This window comes from Zootoca vivipara, chromosome 11 (genome assembly GCF_963506605.1).
Source record: "Zootoca vivipara chromosome 11, rZooViv1.1, whole genome shotgun sequence".
Classification (NCBI taxonomy): domain Eukaryota; kingdom Metazoa; phylum Chordata; class Lepidosauria; order Squamata; family Lacertidae; genus Zootoca; species Zootoca vivipara.
In genome coordinates, this window is record NC_083286.1 from 20,889,009 (window position 1) to 20,908,072 (window position 19,064).

The 19,064-nt window shown below is 39.5% G+C and overlaps 1 protein-coding gene across 2 annotated transcripts in view; it reads right to left on the bottom strand.

Annotated features, from left to right (window-relative positions):
- YTHDC2 (YTH N6-methyladenosine RNA binding protein C2) overlaps positions 1–19,064 on the bottom strand; it is a 34,156-nt gene that overhangs the window by 9,697 nt on the left and 5,395 nt on the right. For both annotated transcript variants that reach the window (XM_035099961.2, XM_035099960.2), the window contains exons 4-24: positions 18,470–18,669; positions 17,656–17,822; positions 16,454–16,556; positions 15,237–15,393; positions 14,447–14,554; positions 14,140–14,285; positions 13,272–13,407; positions 12,372–12,498; positions 10,665–10,730; positions 10,083–10,261; positions 9,380–9,476; positions 9,201–9,288; positions 9,033–9,113; positions 7,910–7,992; positions 7,327–7,432; positions 5,876–5,995; positions 5,220–5,492; positions 3,677–3,803; positions 1,986–2,191; positions 1,218–1,413; positions 184–293 (exon numbers count right to left, since the gene is read on the bottom strand). In XM_035099961.2, the coding sequence (XP_034955852.1) occupies positions 184–293; positions 1,218–1,413; positions 1,986–2,191; positions 3,677–3,803; positions 5,220–5,492; positions 5,876–5,995; positions 7,327–7,432; positions 7,910–7,992; positions 9,033–9,113; positions 9,201–9,288; positions 9,380–9,476; positions 10,083–10,261; positions 10,665–10,730; positions 12,372–12,498; positions 13,272–13,407; positions 14,140–14,285; positions 14,447–14,554; positions 15,237–15,393; positions 16,454–16,556; positions 17,656–17,822; positions 18,470–18,669 (2,876 nt within the window). The remainder of the gene's footprint in view (positions 1–183; positions 294–1,217; positions 1,414–1,985; positions 2,192–3,676; positions 3,804–5,219; positions 5,493–5,875; positions 5,996–7,326; positions 7,433–7,909; positions 7,993–9,032; positions 9,114–9,200; positions 9,289–9,379; positions 9,477–10,082; positions 10,262–10,664; positions 10,731–12,371; positions 12,499–13,271; positions 13,408–14,139; positions 14,286–14,446; positions 14,555–15,236; positions 15,394–16,453; positions 16,557–17,655; positions 17,823–18,469; positions 18,670–19,064) is intronic.

A 19,064-nucleotide genomic window follows, 5' to 3' on the forward strand; every position in this document is an offset into this window, starting at 1 on the left:
TTAGGATGCTGGGTGGTGCCAATATTGAAAACAAGAGAGCAAAGAGTTCTGTTTCATTCAGTGGTCAGTTTTTGAGCCTGGAATCCTAATTTTAAGTCATTTTGAGGTCAAAATGCTGAAAGCAATTCTCAAGACTGAGCTTTTTCCTTTCAATTTTTTTCAGATGAACCATGAAGTACGCACCTCTGGGTCTAATTTGAAATGAAGCCATTCATCCAGTTTCAAGGCAGCCAAGTTAGCAGTAGTTCTGTCTTCCATCTCACTATCACTGCTGTCATTAGGAACACCATCCACTATATTAGAGAAAGGCAGATCCCATACATTAACATTTACTGTACTCCGTACTTAAACCAACAACAATTAAGAGATATGCATTCTTAATATGCATCAAGATTAATCTGCTATCTTCCTACCTTGGTGCCTGGTTCAGAAGCTGCAGCTAATGCAAAATGCAGCTGCTAGGTGACTTAGTGGGGCACCCAGATTGACATGTTACACCAGTGTTGTAAGATCTGCACTCACTCCCTATTAGCTACTGAACCAAGTTCAAGGTTTTGTTGTTGGCATTTAAAGCTCTAAATAACTTGAGAACAGGAAACCTAGCAATACAGAAGTGGGCCTACCCAATGACAGCCCTCACTCTCTGAAATGCAGTCCCTTGGGCAAATCTTGAGGTGGTGACAGTCATGACATTTAAAATCTTACAGTTACCCAAGCTTTCCAGGACTCCAACTCATTACTTTCTTTCTGTTTTTGTACTCTGCTTAGTTTTATTTGCAATAAACAGCTGCATTTTGCTTTTATCTCATTTACTTAACAGGTTAGCTTATATGACAGTAACCTCATTTGTATTTATTTTAATAAAACATTAAGAAAATGAACTGTTTGAAAGTGCTGCTAAAGGTAAGACAATCTACACTTTCTTCCCAACAGTGAGGTGCTTTCCCTGCAAGAAAACGTAATGTATGAAGCTGCTTTCAGACTTCAAAATAATGAACAGAACCCAACAATTTGTTTGAATTTAATAGGGGAAAATGCCTATTTTTCCCTATTAAAGTGCCAATTTTTCATTCCCCACCCCATTATAAAAAGTATGTTTATTTTACTTTAGCGCAGGAAACAAACAGCTCTTAACAACTCCTAACACAAGTCAACAAGTGGATTAGATGTACCCACACATGCATATTAAAACCATGTTTCTTATTCTAGAACTATACCTCTGAAGGAGGAAGGCTCCTGCAAAGCATTACTTGGCAACCTAGCTGATCCACAGAAGAGGGCCACAGTGACTGGCGTCACAGTTGAGCAGCACCTGATATTGGCTATGCGGTGGGCTCTTGTCATTTCATCGTATATGAGCCAGTCCGTGGGAAGTGCCTGAATAGCTGCCACTTGACCATTTGCTGGGGGAATCTGTTAGGCAGTAACACAGAAGGAACAGAATTGCTTCTTTCGATTCAATAAAAAGGGACAATTTAAAACATCTGTTTGCAAGCAAACTTTCCCCAGCCCTCTGAAGAAAACGGGCAGGGAGTACCCAATGCTGCAGCATTGCTGAATCTAAACCATTGTGAACCTCCTCATTGCTGTATGGGAGACTATGGGAGCTCCATATAAAAGACACAAAAAGCTATGCAGAACAAAAGTACATGGTCAGGTAGCCTGAAGAAAGGGTAAAATCCTGCTGCATGAGGTGGGATGCACAGTCCACATGAGGAATACTGTACAAAGCCTTTACAACACAGACGTCCTGAAATAAGATCAGGTAATACCATTTGGTGCTAAAATAAGTTTAGCAAAGAAGCTAAGCAAGGGCTTCTGCCGCCCTATTTTACTAGTCCTCTGCTTCCTCATTAAGAATAGCAACTGGTCTCTGTCATGGGTTGTTATTATTTAAAATATGTTTCTAAATAAACAAAGCATTCAAAGCTCATTGAACAACTGAGGTTCCCAGATCTCCCACACTAATATTTTAATCTTCTTACCTTTTTATACTGGGGCTGGCTAAGAACTGAGGTAGGATGAAATCTAACTTTTTTTTCTTTTGGCCCAGTCAAAACAATGTTCTCTCTGTCAACGTGAACTATGTTGGGGTACATTCCAGCTACTAAGGCACCTTTCACCACAGCCCAGTTCTCAGAGTTGGTGTTAACATCTCTTATGTCGCCACCACCTCTGGCTCTTACAAAACCTAGAAAGAAAAAAGAAAGAAATGTATGTCCTGCTAATTAAGAAAGCATTATTAACTTCAGAGACGCATGTCAGGGATAGCCTTTTTAGCTCCCACTCTGTCATTAATGGTATACCATTCTGAGCAGTGTAATTCGGGCATTCGGTTGCAAAGGATCTTGTCTTGGTTGCAGAATGGGAGAATAAAAGTTTTTTTGCACTAGAACAAACAACACGCAAACACAGTATTTTCTCATTTAACTCAGGACAAAATCTTTCCTGCTGAAACTTACGGAAACATCATTCCTGTCAGGGACTGGGCATAGGAGGAATGGTGGAGACTGCCTCCCCAGCCTGACCCTTCCAGAGAAGAAGACAGTTCAGAATTACTACAGGGGGTTGAAGGAGGTCACAGCTCAGAGGCAAATGAGGAGGAAAGCTGGGAAATAATGGAAGAGGAGGAAAAAGAAACACCAGGGGGGCGACAGCTGACAGACCCAGTGTCTTTAGAAAGCATTCCAGACCCGCCCCTTCCCAGAACCTGGCGAGCCTTGAAAGTAGGAGAGAAAAGGGCTCAGAAGCAAAGGTCCCTCAGCGCCACCCATACGAAACAAGGTGATGAATGAGGAAGTGGGAGGAAAAGGGGATGGAGAGTCACTTGGGACAATGCCATTATTCCAAGAGGCTGTGTTCCAAGCCTCTCTCTGTAAATATTGAATAAAAAGCAGATGGTAAGGACTTTTTCTTGTCTTATCCGTTCCTGGCAACCTGCCATGGGGGTTGGTTCCTCTGCCCCCTGACAATTCCCCTTAAAAGACCTCATTTGAATGGTTTTCTGTGCTCCTGAGCCAAACTCAAAAATATTAGCTCATTTTGAATTAAAACTAGCTCTTGGATTTGATGCGTTATCAGGCTTATTTATTTTTACCCTGCTCTCCAGCTGGAAAACACTCCCAGAGAGGTTTACAATAATCATTAGCAAGGATGTTCCCATCTACAGTCTAAAAGACATGCTGGAAGAGGAAAAGGAATTAGGAGAGAAGATGAAAAAAGTGAACTCAGCCACTACTTCTTAACTGCAAATCTCATTTTAACACGGCGGCTTGACGCAAGCTCAAAGCGGGATAGGACCAGTTCTCCCTCTAGTCAACATATAGGCATAGGTGCACTTTTGTTAGTATAACAGAACAATAAGTATTCACTACACAATCTACACAGCAAATATTACTAGTGTAACCACAAATATACATAACTGGGGCATATTTACAATCCACTGCAACAGCATAATACCTCAAAGTGTGGTAACAAGTGAAAAATGCTTTCAGTGTAAGTAAACCAAAGTTTTGGTTGTAGGATAACTGCTCCAAAATAAACCTCAAAAGATAGCAACTGTATCCCTGATCACATACATAGGAATCAATAGTACAGTGAAATCCAGGAAGAAAGCTTGAAGACTTTGTGGGGCATATTTCAGGTTGATAAATATACAGATATATATATCTATTACCTGATGCTCTGAGTTGCCCAAGCAGCTGTGTTCTCATTCCTATGATAATCTCCATTGTTGCCTGAGAAAGGAAATTCTTCTCACAAAAAGCTCGTTCCCAGCCATCGCTTCGCGCCTTTTGCCATGCCTACAAAACAAGTTGATTTAAAAGAACTTTCAGAGTAGTTAATGTTTCTTCAGTGACCATTTAGAATGCAACCCCTTACAAACACACATTTCAAGATGTTCAGATCATTAGTATAGAAAGCCTTGATTTCTAGAATAACAAAAATTCATTTATGGTGTTGCTATGATATCACACGATTCACAGGCAGATTGCCCTGCCCACCTGTCAAAATCTCTTGCTGTCCCTGCAATCTCATCTGACCGCAGGAGAGGTGGGGAATGAGCTCTTTTCTCAACAGTCATAGCATAAGCCTGACATAGTACAGTGGAACCTTGGTTTGCGACCGCCTCCGTTTACGACAAACTCAGAGAGCGACCGCCGCGGACCCGGAAATATTTACATCCGGGTTCTGCACGCGCGGATGTGCAGAAGCGATCTGCGCAGCATGCACGTGCGCAGAAGCGCTCTATCGGCGCTTCGCGCACGCGCAGAAGCATGACTTCGTCGAGCGACGGACTTGGGGAGCAACCGGCTCCCCGGAATAGATTGGCGTCGTACCACTGTATAAGCCCCAAGTGCTCTGAGCCAGTGAGAAAGAAACGGAACACATTTGGGGAATACCCAATTCTTGAAGGCTTCTCTCTACATTGTTCAACTACCAGAACATTGCTAGGAACAGCTATACCACTCTGCAAAGAAGAATCCAAGTGCAAGTCCATTACCCCCCCCCCCTGCATCAATAGGCAGATGAGGAAATATGGGTAGTATGCTATTAACATTTCTCCATAGCATCATGGATAAAAGTAACTTCAATTAATCCTTACTTAATCATAATATTAGAGCAATCCACCTTACTGCAAGGAGGGGATGGGGACATGCTTTTCCCAAAGCATAGCTTCCAACATTATCTGTGTACAATAATGAAACTTAAAAACAAGAGATTCATGGAAAAATGGAGATGAACCAGGTGATTAAAGCCATGGCTCAATGGAAATTACACTTATCTTTTCTGATTGTTAAAACAATGCTACCGCAATACAAAAACTGGGTTTGCATATCTCCAAGCAGCCCAGACTCAGTTTAGAGCAATAGCGGTCTTATAAAGCAAAGACAAAAGGAAGAAAATACACTGTGTACAATCAACATAGCACTGTTTTTCCAGCTAGCAGCAGTGTAAAAGGAGAACAAGAGGCAGGTGGCAAGCAGCAAGGGAGGGAGACAAGAAGTAGGAGCCATAGCTAAAAAAAAGGTGCACAAAGGCTTGGTAATTGCCCTGCGGTTACCTTTACTTTAACATTAGTTTACTAGACTGCACTAGGTAGCATTTCAAGATGTGTTAATCTAGCTTATCGCCTCCTTGCTTTCTGACACATTTCACAAAGATCACAAAGATCACAAAACACAAAGTGTTTTGGGTTTTTTGTAGACTCGCAATACCTGAAAAGCCCGGAGAAGAGCCATATGGTCACTAAATGTTCCTGCAGTAAATCTCTTTCTACACAGCATGGCTGCACGCTTTTGAGAGGCCTGTGTAGGTAACACGAATGGGTCGCGATATGCAAGGGTACATGCTATTGTCAGAATAGGATCCAGGCACTTCAAAACAACGGCGCACAGCACCATTTTGCCAAGATGAGGTTCTACTGGTAAGTCAGCCAGATGATAGCCAAGTTCTGTCAGATCCTCCCAGGTATCCATAGCATCTATTGTCTATTTTTAAAAGAGCAAACAAAATAAGCATACAAAGAAATGCACAATTCAAAAGCAGGTAACTATTTCTCTTGTCGTGGCTTCATTTGAAAATGCAAGTTAATTGTTTCACACCAATAATTCAAACACAGACTCATGTTTTCTCATATGGCATTCCCTATGACCTAACCAAAGCCACTTTTGTTCAGATATTTCCAGGGCAAACTTTAGATGAGAAGTATTAAAACGGGCACTGGTGAAATTGGGAAAGGTGCTTACGGAATTTTTTCAGAGCTAGTAATTTCAGTAGTTATGCAAAAATTTAGTGTTTTAGGAATCATTATAAAAGCTGGTAATAACTAAAAAAATACAGGGACAAGAGTAGCTTTATTTAATTTACTCACCTTAAGCATCTGTACAGCATTTCTTATGATTAAAGCCGGAGGTGGTTCTGGAGCTTTCATCAAGAAGTCAGCAATTGGACAGTTGATGGGAGCTAGCAATTTTGTATGCAAACAAAGCTCCTAGAAATTAAGACACGTTTCAGAAAAACCAGCATACACAATATAATGTCCTTATATTGAATGAATTTACTTCATTACAGTCACAGACCAGCATAAGCAAAACATCTAAATAAAAAGCATACGTAACAATATCACTAAGCAGAAAATTATTAAATTAATTGGGGCCAAGCAGGGGCCCCTTTACCTTTACCTTTTACCAAACGTAGATTGAAACATATACATAGAATACTTGATTAAGCATAGATATATTAAACAATGTGCTTGTAGTGCAACCCTATACATGTCTGTTCAGAAATGCCATGGATTCCAAAGGGATTTCTATAAGTAAAGTGGGTATAGGTTTACAGGATTAAGTAGTTACTTATTTTTTCCCAAGTATTAGCTCAGGAAATGCATAGGAGAAAAACTGATTGCTACGTAGTACTTAACAAACTCTTATGCCAGTCTGACATTTGAAAATGTGTGAACTAAAATACACAAAATCGAATATTCAGCTTTAATCACCCCGATCCAAAACATGTGGTAAAGCTGAAACAAAAATAAAGAAACTAAGGATATTCACACTTTCAGTATAGCAAGTCTGCAGTAAAAGCAGATTTTTATCTTAAGCCTATATGATTGCTCTACTGAAAAGCAAGTACCACCAAATTCAGTGGGATCAAGGAATCCTGCCTACGATTGCACCTTAAGGTGCAGTCAATTGCTCATTTCTACTTAAGCCTTGATATATAAAAAGGAGCTAAAGAAAAATGTTTGCTTGTGACATTCTAACTCATACAACGTTGTTCCTGCAAAGCAATGCAAATAGGCAAACAAAACCAGCAACACCGGACAAAACCAGCAACCACCTGACACAACACTGCAGCATTATGCAAGACTGCTTTTTGGTATGGTGTGAAGTAATACTGATCAGACTTCCACAAGTATTATGTAGAAATACAATGGGTTATTTTAGATTCTTTTAAAATTGAGGTGTCCTGTGGTAAGTGCTTCAAACAGCAACCTTCTGCATACTGGTCATGTTCACACATCATGCTAAAGCATAGCTTAGCATGACATGAATAAAAAAGAATTCTTGCACATTCTTCCCAACCAGCTGGGAAGCAAAGGTCAATAGTTTCCAATACCATGAAGCCTGAACCATTTCTCAGTCTCCAGAGGCTGCAGCTCCAAGTAAACTGGTGGGAGGACAGAAAATAAAAGGAAACAAACAATAGCCTAAACCATGGTTTGGGGTCAACTATGGTTAGCAAAAGTCATGGTTTAGCTTGAATGTTGAATTGTGCTATGAAGACCTCTTTGAACTTAGCAAAACAAGAAAGATCACTAACCTGTAGAGGCATTCTTAGTAGTTCTGGGGTCTGAAATTCCAGCATATTTTGAAATCTGAGTCTACTAAAAAGTCGGAAACAAATTCCAGGTCGACAACGTCCTGCCCTTAAAAACAGTAAATATTATTTAAGGTAAGTCAATACATAGAAGAGTAGAATTTTTAAAATCAAAGCAGGAAAAAGATATGTTGAAAGTAGAAAGTACATTTCATAAATAAGCTCTTTCAGAAGTGTCATTCATTATAACTTTTGTCTCAAAGGCTCAAATTAATTGGAAATGTAACATGCACTACATAAGAATACTATAATATAAATTTTTAACACAGGACTGGTGTGTGATCCAAAGTGAATAGTGTGAAAAGCACAACCAGATGTCTCCAAAAAGATATTCTTTCCAGAAATAGTCTAAGAAAGATTTTGTTGAAAAATAAAAATAAAGGTACTAACATTTAAGCTTTTTTAAAAATCAAAATTAACCTGTTTCAAGGAATCTTATACCAGTAATTCTAAGAATTTTTTTTTCTTTTTGAAAAAGTAAGAATGTTCTGTGTGTAATCTGATCTTAGAAGAAAATATTCATTACCTGCCCTTTCTCTGAACGGCACTAGCTTTAGAAATCCATACCATCTTCAGCATGGTCACACAGTTCAATGCATCAAAAGACTTCTAAAATTTCAAGAAAACACTTTTATTAGAATGTAGATTTAGAATAGCAAGGTGAAATGAATACTTGAATGATAAAATAATCTAAATTAACAATAGTTTTGTGAAGTTATTTTGGCATACATTGGCCTGGATCCAGGCTTGCCCTTCCAAGAACAGAAGTTCTCTTTCCATTTATAGAAGGCACTGAGATTCATTTGAGCAGGCATCCCCAAACTTCGGCCCTCCAGATGTTTTGGACTACAATTCCCATCTTCCCCAACCACTGGTCCTGTTAGCTAGGGATCATGGGAGTTGTAGGCCAAAACATCTGGAGGGCCGCAGTTTGGGGATGCCTGCATTTGAGGCTCCTGCTGGAGAGAAGGGAGGAGGTGAATTTCCCCGATTCCACCTTCCATGTTGTTGAAAGATCCCCAAAGCAGCTTTTCAGGGGCACAGAGAGCTGCCGGGAAACTGACAAAAATCAAGTCCCACCCTTCCAGCAGCAGAACATCCTCTTGAGATCTGAATGCTGGAAATCCCTCCACTGCAGACTCAGGTTGCGTGTGTGTCTGTGTGTGTCTCTCTCTGTGTGTAAAAACACATTAGTCATAAAGACACTGCAGTCTCTACTGTGCCTTATTTCTGAGGAAAACATGAACCCTGGGTGAAAGCCAAGATCCCTGGAATCTCACACTAGTTGGAGATTGGGGTGGCGTGTAACAATATTTTACATATTGTACTAAAATCCTTCTTTAAATGTTTTGTTTACAATACAGCACACTTTTAGTTTATGGTAAACTGAAATTAAACATGAGTCTAAGATAAATTTGAGGGGGCTTTTTTGCAACATACAGTTGTTGTTGTTGGAAGAAGAAGAAGAAGAAGAAGAAGAAGAAGAAGAAGAAGAAGAAGAAGAAGAAGAAGAAGAAGAAGAAGAAGAAGTTGTGTTTTATTTTCACCTCATTTTTAGCAACTGCTAAACTTCATTTTATATAAACCACTTAGAGACTATTATATTAAGCAGTATCTTTAAAAAATAGATAAACAGGCAAATGGCATACCTCCTTCATTTTTCCAGAGTCAATCACAAAGACAACATCATTAACTGTGATGCTGGTTTCGGCAATATTTGTAGAAAGAATCTGAAACAACACATTACGCTGTAACAACAGTTGATGTGAAAAGAATGTGGATTGATAGAAACAGTTAAAAAGTAATTTGATACTTGCTATTTTGCGGATGCCTGGGGGAGAGGTCTTTAGAACCTTCTTCTGATCTGATGTCTGCATATTTGAATGCAGCATAAAAACTTGGAACCTAATAGCAAAGAAGTATGAATCGAATGAAATGCAGTCTTCTATGAGTAAAACCAACATACCAAAATAAGAGTTACAGGATTTTTTTTTACCTGTGAGCATTATCAGCAAACCTCTTGTCATCAAAAAGGATGCGGTCTCTCAAGCCAACAATCTCATCATATCCAGGAAGGAAAATTAAAACCGCTCCTTTAAGACAAAGTTCCAAAGTGAAAGGAAATAGAATAAGAGAAAGCTATGCTTAGCATCTGTTCTTTCATTATGAGCTCAGGTGGTAGGGCAGAAGACTCTTAATCTCAGGGTCATGGGTTCAAGTCCCACATTGGGCAAAAGATTCCCTCATTGCATGGGGCTGGACTAGATTATTCTCATGGTCCCTTCCAATTCTACAATTCTATGATTCGAAGCCTAGACAGGGATGGGCAACATATGGGCGGAGGGGACATAGAGCAAGTTTTAGCCTTGTGCCCACCATGCAGCATATGTTAGTGTGAAGCAAAATCTGCCCATCTTCATTCATATACATAGGGGCCCTGTTCATAAGAACCATCTAGGGAAAGGAGTGGGGCATAATCACGGTCAAATGCATTTTTAAGATAAGAGCAGTCTTGCTGATCAGACAAAAAAAAATTATTGCAGTACTCTACTTCTAACAAGCTCACAAGTGGAATATGGCAGCCTTAGGCTTCCAGCAAATGTTTTATGTGCATAGTAGTCTATGTGCCAGAGCACAGACTAAAGCATGTGCATGTAAAAGATGGTTAAAATGAAAATAAGCACTACATCTGCATTTACCTGCATCACAGCTGTGACAGATGTTGTATAGCAGGTGCATGATCAGGTCGAGATCTACTTTTTCATCATCAAAGCTGTGATGATAAGCCTTTAGGAGTTCTCTGTCTTCTGCACTGAGTTCACTAGCATTTGCATGGACCAAAGAACTTTCATCAAGATTACCCGACTCTAGTGAGGCACTAAAATACAAGCATCAAGAAACTGGCAAAACTTGCAGAAGATGGAAAAAGAGTTAGAAAAATATAATTCCTGAAGCTGTTGGTTCCTTGATCTACTTCCACTATTATCTGAAAACCACGAAGGAGTCTTCCCACAAACCCAAGGGCCTTTGAATCAGCTGGCCAGATCCAGTTCCATATCCATGCTTTAGAAAGTACAGGCAGTTCTCTGCCATGTACTCAAGCACAATAGGATAGCTTAGTCGGTAGCACATGGGACTCTTAATCTCAGCATTGTGGGTTCAAGCCCTACGTTGGACAAAAAATTCCTGCATTGCAGGGGATTGAACTAGATGACCATTGTGGTCACTTCCAACTTTACAGTTCTATGATTCTATGATTACAGAGTTAATAAACACATTACCAATAAGACTCCAACAGATCAACCACTTCTGTCTGTCCGAAGTGCTTAGCCCAGTCTAAAGCTGTCCTGTAATAATTATAAAAAATAGAACAAGCATTTTGCTTAAGTACAAAAATGTAACCTATGAACAAAGAACATTTTCAATCATTGTTAGTTACATTCAGGACGGTATTTTTAATCTTATTTTATTAGCCTGTATATGACTAGAGGCAAGAATCCCACTGGATAATTACAAAAAAACCTTTGCCTACAACTTTAATACATTTTTTTCCAGTACTAAAAAAAAGTCAAAAATTAAAGTAGAGCCAAGAAGACAGGACTTGATCAAAAGCTCTATTTCTTTTTAAAAAACAGGGAGCTCTAATTGATATGTGGAGCTATAATTAAGACTTTTTTGATGATATAGATTTACTAAGGTAATGTTTGGGAAGTGCTTCCAGCTAACAGGAAAAGTGCTAAATGACTATTATTATTAATTGAAGTCATCAGAAGATTCTTCCGCCTCAATTTACTGTGCAGAGAAACATACCCGATTCTGAACTTTGGATATGTCTACATTGCACATAATCTCTCCCGAATTCTCCTTGAAGCAGGGAGAAGGAGATTCTTGCAAACAATCTCTGCTTACAGCTGAGTGTCAAATTAAATTTGAACAAAGACCAAAACAGAACTTAAATTAAAGGTCAGAGAGCATAGGCCAAATTCATGCATTGCTTCTCAAAGACAGGGCGGTAATCATCATGCAGATCTAGCCTGCGTGCATGAGCCCTGTTTTAACATGACATCTACCATGTGGATAGTGAGGGCATGGTGGGCGTGGGAGAAGGAGGTACATACTGAGTCCTCCATCCTCATTAGAGGCATGTCTGAATAGGGTTCCACTAATCGGAAAAAGCAGAACTAATACAAACTTAGAGTAAAAAGATTCTACACAACTTGTATTTATTAGTTGAACTCATAGCACTATAAACTACCAAACTAAACCAAATGAATTGTGGAAATAAATTAAAAAAAATATTCACATAGGAGACTTTTAAATTTTTGGACAAAATCATGTGGCACATTACATCAAGGGTGAGCAAACCTGCAGATCTCAGGCAAACCCTCAACCTACTTCCATGCAAGTTGCAAGGAGGGGGAAAATGGAGGAGCAGACAGAAAGAGAAAGTAGGGAGGTAAAAGGAGGGGGGGGAGGATGTTCTGCCCACTGTCTGCTCTGGCCCCATTCACTGATGTTATGTCCACTACTGGAATGTGGGCCCCCACAGATTACCCCTGTGGGAAGGCAGCAGTAAACAGTAAAAGTATCCCACTCATTATAGTTAGGTTTGTTGAGGTTTTGCTCTTCAGGGGTGGGGAAGTCGCAGGCTAGTAGACAGGAGCTAGTTCCTTTAGTAATGCAACAGACTGTGATGGTTTTGTCTTGTAGGGCAAGAGAAGGACATCTCCCACTTCCCACTATATTAGCTATGAATTGTTGAAATTTCTTCTATCTACTTCAGCATAATCACACAAATATTTAAGCAAACACTGAAATCAATTACAACTGATTGGATCTCTGAAAATTGGGTCTGCCAGATCTCAGGCAATACAGAGTATAGCACCAGCAATGCAGAGGTAAATAGTGTGGGAACTAACAAAATAATCTTCTTGTTGTTTAAAATACAAAGAAATGAATGGGGGAAAGTTGCAATGAGATTGTTTTACCAGCCATTGGATGATTTGATGTGAATGTTTGCTCCCATACCAATCAGCTGTTCTACTTGACTCAAGAAACCCCTTCCAGAAGCTACCATTAAAGTCGTTGCACTTGTCTCGCTGTGCCTGTAGTCAACTAGGACAAGGAGAAGGGGAAAGTTAGTGTTTAACAAATGCTCAACTCTGCAAACTATTTTCGCAAAATATTTTCAGAACATTCTGGGTTGGATCCATACCAAGTTAGTTGCACTTAGTTCCCACTGAAATCAATGGGAAGTCCATTTAAATTATGGCAAATGCACTCCATTGATTTCAACTAACCCAGGGTCCACAACTTTAAAGAGTAGCTTGCATGCATTCTTATTACTTTGGGTTCAAACCTATGCTCCAGAGGAAATATACAGAAGACTAAGCTGCATGTTTAAGGAAAAGGAATTGCTCAGTGGTACAGTATCTGTGTTGCAAGCAGAAGGTCGCAGGTTCAATCACTGACAGTCAGTGTGGACAAACTGAGCTAGATGAACTAATGATCTGGTTCAGTATAGGGCAGCTTCCTATGCTTTGGGAAAATACGAATATTGCAGAAACACCAACTGTGGCATTCCACTTGCACAATGACCTTCCATTTTTGCAAATTAAACTTGCCATCCCCCCCCCCCCGCCGCCGCCACCCGCACAGCCACCCTACCCCCTGCTCCAGAGGGTTAGATCTTGCCTATAGTGATTGCTCATTAGTCCCAGTCCACTTATTCAAAAATAATTTTAAAGAGTTCCAGAAAACACCTAACTCCAAGAAAACACATATTATTTTTAAAAGGTATGGACCAGATTATTATTTTTTAGGGCAAATAATGTATTTGTGGCTTAGGTGCACAGTTCAGCAAGGGAAAGTTAGGAATGCAAACTTACCACTGACATTTTCAGTTAAAATAAGGTGGAACACCTGTGCAAAGGCATCAATGTCTTTGTGTAGCCAAATATCAGAGAGACAAGCATCCATTTCTTTAATTAACCAAGGTTCAAGGCAGTTGACATCTTTTTCAGCCTGAAAATAAGGAAACAACATTACCATTTTATCTGAATGCTATCTAAGAGCAACAGACGATCTCCAGTTGCTACTTCCTCACCCTGAAACTGACAGAATAAGAGGCTTCAATGTTTCAAAACTTGCATGCTAGGTGCATGCTCCATTGGCCTTTCTTTGACTTTACAGATAGGATTTCTTCCAGGTTGATTGTCATGAATAATATACAATATGGGAAGTAACACTCTTAAGTTAAAGAAAGGCCAAGGAAGCATGCACCTTGATCTATATACATAGTGGAGCTTTTTGCTGTCTTAATTTCCTGTTCTTAATGGCAGCCCCTCCCTCTCAAGTTTAAAAGTAGCTTTTACTGTGCCAAAGTGAGAGAAAGTCCTCAGCAGAAGGCAAGGCACCCCAACAGAATTACACATAGGTGTAAAAAAAAAAGAGAGAGCCCCACCATGCACAAACACAAAAATAGGTATAATCACTGTAACACATATTGTATGAAAACAGTAGAGTCACTTGGAAAGGAGAAACAGAAGCCTGACTTTACAGAAATCCTGGAGAGTAGGAAAAGTCAGGGGGACCTCTTTGAATGCACATCTGTTGTGTATGCAGAGGAGATTATGCTGACTATGAGCTTCATAAGCAAATGAATGTTGGTGGAAATTTGAATCCAGATCATACCGTTCTTGTTTCATAACAATGCCTATCAACATGAAATATTGGAATCCTTCAACAAATTCATACCAACTGACTGAACACTGTGTCACCGCCATCATCCAACAGATCATATTCTTCAGCCACATTCGGTATTGCTCTCTGGCGCTGCAATTCTGGCTTGCTGTTGTCTTGTGCAGAATACCACTCAGTCAGAGTTGTCTGTTGTTTTTCCTCTGGAGAACATTTTTAAATGTTTTACACAAAGAAAAGGAGTAAAGATGAAGATGTATATTTACTTACTAGTGTTTCACAGTATATTTGGGGGGGGATGCTTGCAATTTTGGTTATCTCTAGATACATCTCCCTTCTAACACTTGCATATATAGATACCAACCTCGCTGTTTTTCCTTTTTGTATTTGATCATCTCTTTATTCGTATAGCCTGTGCTTCTTAGTAGGTCTTCAAGGAACATCTCTTTTACTTCAAATGGTCTTCCTGGTACTGAAGACATGAATATAAATAATCAAGTTTATGCTAAATCATCAATATCATGCTTAAACCTGTACCTTACAGGTTTCAAACTGCTAAATATTTCTCTCTATACAGTGGTACCTCTGGTTGCGGATGGGATCCATTCCGGAGCTCCAGTTGGATCCCGAGGTTTCCGCAAGCAGAGGGACCACTTTTGCGCATACGTGGCAGTAGAACACTTCTGCGCATGCGGCAAAAACCCAGAAATATACTTCCGGGTTTTCCACTTACGTATCCCAAAGTTTACATACTGTATATAGATATACATATGCCATGTAAAAATAGTAAATATGTACCAAAAAAGCAGTTCTAGACTTATAGAAATGCAGCTTTAATATTTGCATATTGGATTAAGAAAATTTTGTACTAATTGTTACAAGCTTTCTCAGCCAGATGAATAGGTCTCTGCCATGGATGTCTATTTTGTATTGTTTTTAATTATATCTGCTCTCAATTTCTGTGTAACTTTTACCTGTTTTTTCAGCTCCTTTGTTGCATTTTGCACATTGCCTTGAGACATGTATGTGAAAGGCAGTAGCAGCAATAGTAATAGTAACATTGATTTGTTTCCAAGGTTTGACATATACTACACCTAAGGAAAATGCATTCAACTTAATTTAGTAGAGTGATTCCTACTAGCATTTGAACTTACTATATATCACTGGACAGCCAACAAAATATCTGAGAAAGAGGTTCACATCCAGGGCAGCACTAGAAAGTATGAGTTTCAACGATGAGTGTTTTTGTAGTGTATCTCTTAACTTTGTTAACAAGAAGTCGCTGAACCGATCTCTCTCATGGACTTCATCCTGCAACATAAACAAGAAAGAGAACCCTCTTTAGAACAAAGCTTAAGAAGTTTGCCACAGTATACTACGTAGCTTCTGTATTACAAATTTTGTCATTTGTTGACAACAGTTTTATATTCTTGCAAATACACCTGCTAGGCATTTATTGTGATCTATATAGAATTAACCCAGCATTCATCCAGATGCAGTACCGTTTCTCATATTAGTAGAAGTGCTAAAGTAAGCTTATTTGACTAACACTTTGCTAGCTTAAATTTATTCAGCGTGCTAGGTCTAATGTTCTTTCCAACTCCTACAGAGCCATTCTTGCAGACATGCCACCCTATTCTCTTATCCCCCTCATGCTTTCTCTTGTGAGCATGCTCTTTGCTTCACTGAGCACAAGGTTTCACCAAGACATCAGTCTAGCAGCACATCTGATGTTGTGGGATACATGTTAACACCTGTGTACTCTTTATAGTTCACTTGTGCACACATCATTCCACAGTTCTCTGCTGATGACAAGTTTACACCATAGCAGACATGACAGTTAAGCTCTCCTTTAGTTTTTAATCAGCCATTCACCATCCACTAAAGACAACTTTATTGAATAAAAACTGGGCCTGTGCTGCCTTTCTCCTGCTGCAGTTGCCTCCAAATAGTGTTAGCTTTATTTATCATCATTATTATTTATTTATTTATTTTTATTTTTATTATTAATTTATTATTTTAATTTCTATACCGCCCTTGATCTTGAGCCATTTAAGGCTTTAGTAATCTGTTGGCTACGGTAGACACAGCTCAAGTTCAGAATTGTAGTTATCAAGCTTTATGTGCCTACCATAAGCTATTTGGAGCCTCTGAGTTATCTGAATAAACACATCTGACAGCAAGTGGCCCAAAGTCATGCATTCAACTACAAGTTCCTTCGTGTGTAAGCCAACTCCAAAGCTATAAAGTTGATCATGGTGCTCCTTGTGTCAATTTATGCATAAAGTTTAATAAAGAACTAACAAGAAGAACTTTAAGTTTTGCAACTTTGGCAGAGTTATTTTCATGAGAAATAATTAGTCAATCTTACCACAATAACATGAGTTACAGTTGACAGTGCACTATCTCCTGCCATTAATGTACGAAGTAATACACCATTAGTGCAAAATGTTAAAAGCGTCTTTGGAGAGACCCTGTTAAAAATACACAACAGCTTATGAAGAAGTATTTGCACACATCACAGAAATGAAGTTATTGCAAAGGTATTAGCACAAATTTATCACACTCAGCCCTGCATAAGATTGTTGACTATGCATAAATACTATCTGACCTACAACGTTTAGTGACACAAGACTGCAAATAACCACTTGCTTGAGAAACAACAGCCCCTCTTCTTGTCTTCAGCACAAAACCATGTTTTATATAGTAGTATGTTCAGAAAGGGAGCATAAAACACACACTCAGTCTCCCTCTCTCTCTGATACATACACCCTTGTCTTCACTGTCAGAATGCATGGAACAGATCAACATACTGACTTCTGAAAACTGCTCATTGGAGTGTCTTTTTTCGAGCCTTCCACCTATGGACTTTTACAATGCTATACTGTTGGTATCTTCTGAGCCGGAGAGCTCTTTTGCTTCTATTTCTTAGGCTCCATATTGCAGCCCTGTTTAACAGTGTCATGGACGCGTTATGCAATACACATTTAATTTTTTTATTTAAAATACCCCACTCCTTCAACTTCACAAGTTTCAGCATGGCTTTCAATTAAAACAATCAATAGAAAAAGCAGGAAATGTTACTAAAACAGCAAAGCAAAGGGAGGAGGCTAAAAGACCTTGACAAAGAGGTCTTCACCCAATGCAGAGACTCAGCGGATGGCTTTGACTTTTGAGGAAGTTCATAAAGAAATTGCAGGTGCCATCAGAGGTGAGCTGTGCAAAACAGCATAGCAGCCATGTCTGGAGCCCCTCATGGCTACCTGCCTTACCTCTGAAAGGAAGGGCCGCAAAGAACAGAGGGAGCAGGTAATTACTCCGTTAAACTTGTATTTGCAAGTAGAGTCATATCTCGGCTACCAAACGCCCTTGGGAGTCAAACGTTCCGGCTCCTGAACGATTGAAAAACCGGAAGTGGTTTCCGAACGTTTTGGAAGTCAAACAGACTTCCGGAACAGATTCCGTTCGACTTCCAAGGTATGACTGTAATACGTTTCTGCTCCATTGTCACACATTTTTCTAAATATTTCCAAAACACTTTCTATCCAAAACTACAAGCAATATTGGCAGGACCTGCTTTCCAATCGGATTTGATAGCCAATCGTCTGCCCAATCTTCTCTCTTCTTTCAGCAGCAACCCTTTCAGCCACAGCAATTGCTGCCAAACGTCTTGGCTGAGTGCAAAATATGCGACATGGTATTCCATTTTTGTAGCAGTCATCAAGTAGAAACTGGGGAATCTGAACACAGAGATTTTAGATTAGTGTTGAAAAATTTGTAATCTGCACCCTCCTCACAAGAGGCCCAGTTCACACATCATACTGAGCCAATCTGTGCAGGCTACTGAAGAAGAGGTTCTTTATGCTGCTATGCCATGCCAATCAAAGCCAAAGGCTGACTCAGTATCTTGTTCAAACCAGGACTTTTGGTTACAGCTCCTGGTGGGTGAAGAGAGAACTTAATCACAAGCACCTGTTCAGATGGCATACTAGACCAAACCTTGGACCAGGCAAGAGCAATACAGCTCAAGCTCTTCTCTGGGAGCCCACATGCTCAAGGAGTCCTGCTCAGCAATATTTTAATTTAGGATGACATGTGAACCAGGACACAATTTATTATCACCAACTGAGAATGTGGTCCAGCCAAACCCACTCCAAGTGTCCCAAGTAGATATTAGTTTTCTGCAAAAAGATGCTTCAGTAGTAAAATGCATAGGAAATCAAAGTTGTTGAAACACTTTATAAGGAACCAGAAAAAAAAGCCATCAAAATGAAAGTGTATTTCCATTAGTAGACAAAACTAAATACTTGAGATGTAAACTATTTTGGAATTTGAAAATATGCAATTCAAAAGATCTTTCCATTTCAAATTCTGATAGAATACATACCTGAGTAGTTTTTCCTGATCCAGTTTCCCCCACAATCAAAATAACTTTATTTTCTTTAATAATTCTAACAATTTCATCCTGCTTCTCATAAACTGGTAGAGACTGCCGAAACGAATCAAATTCAGATTCTCCCCGTTTCACTGGGATTTGAGGAATGCCATTGTTAAGTCGCCCACTTGTTTTGCTCATTTCTCTATTCTCTAAGAAAAGACAAAAGTGATGACTACACCAAACTTGCTATTAATTTAAACAGATGTGCGCCCAGTCTTTAAGTATGTAAAATTGAATACTTCCTACCAAACTAATCAAGATTAGTTTGGGGGAGGGGGAAGTAAACAACCGTGCTAACAGCGCATAATTATATCACTACACAGGGGTTGGGGAGTGCTCAACCCTAAGCACAAACAAGGCTTTTATCTTTAGAAATGGTATGCTTCACTTACACATTTAGCTTTGCTCATGTTTACAGCCAAACTTAAGGTTGCAGTTTAGCAGCCGCACAACAATTAGTGCTGCTGTGGCTGCTCTGAACATCTGCGACATAGCATGTCACAAACTTTGGTCCTTACTGAAAGCTGTTAATGACTGTTCTTGT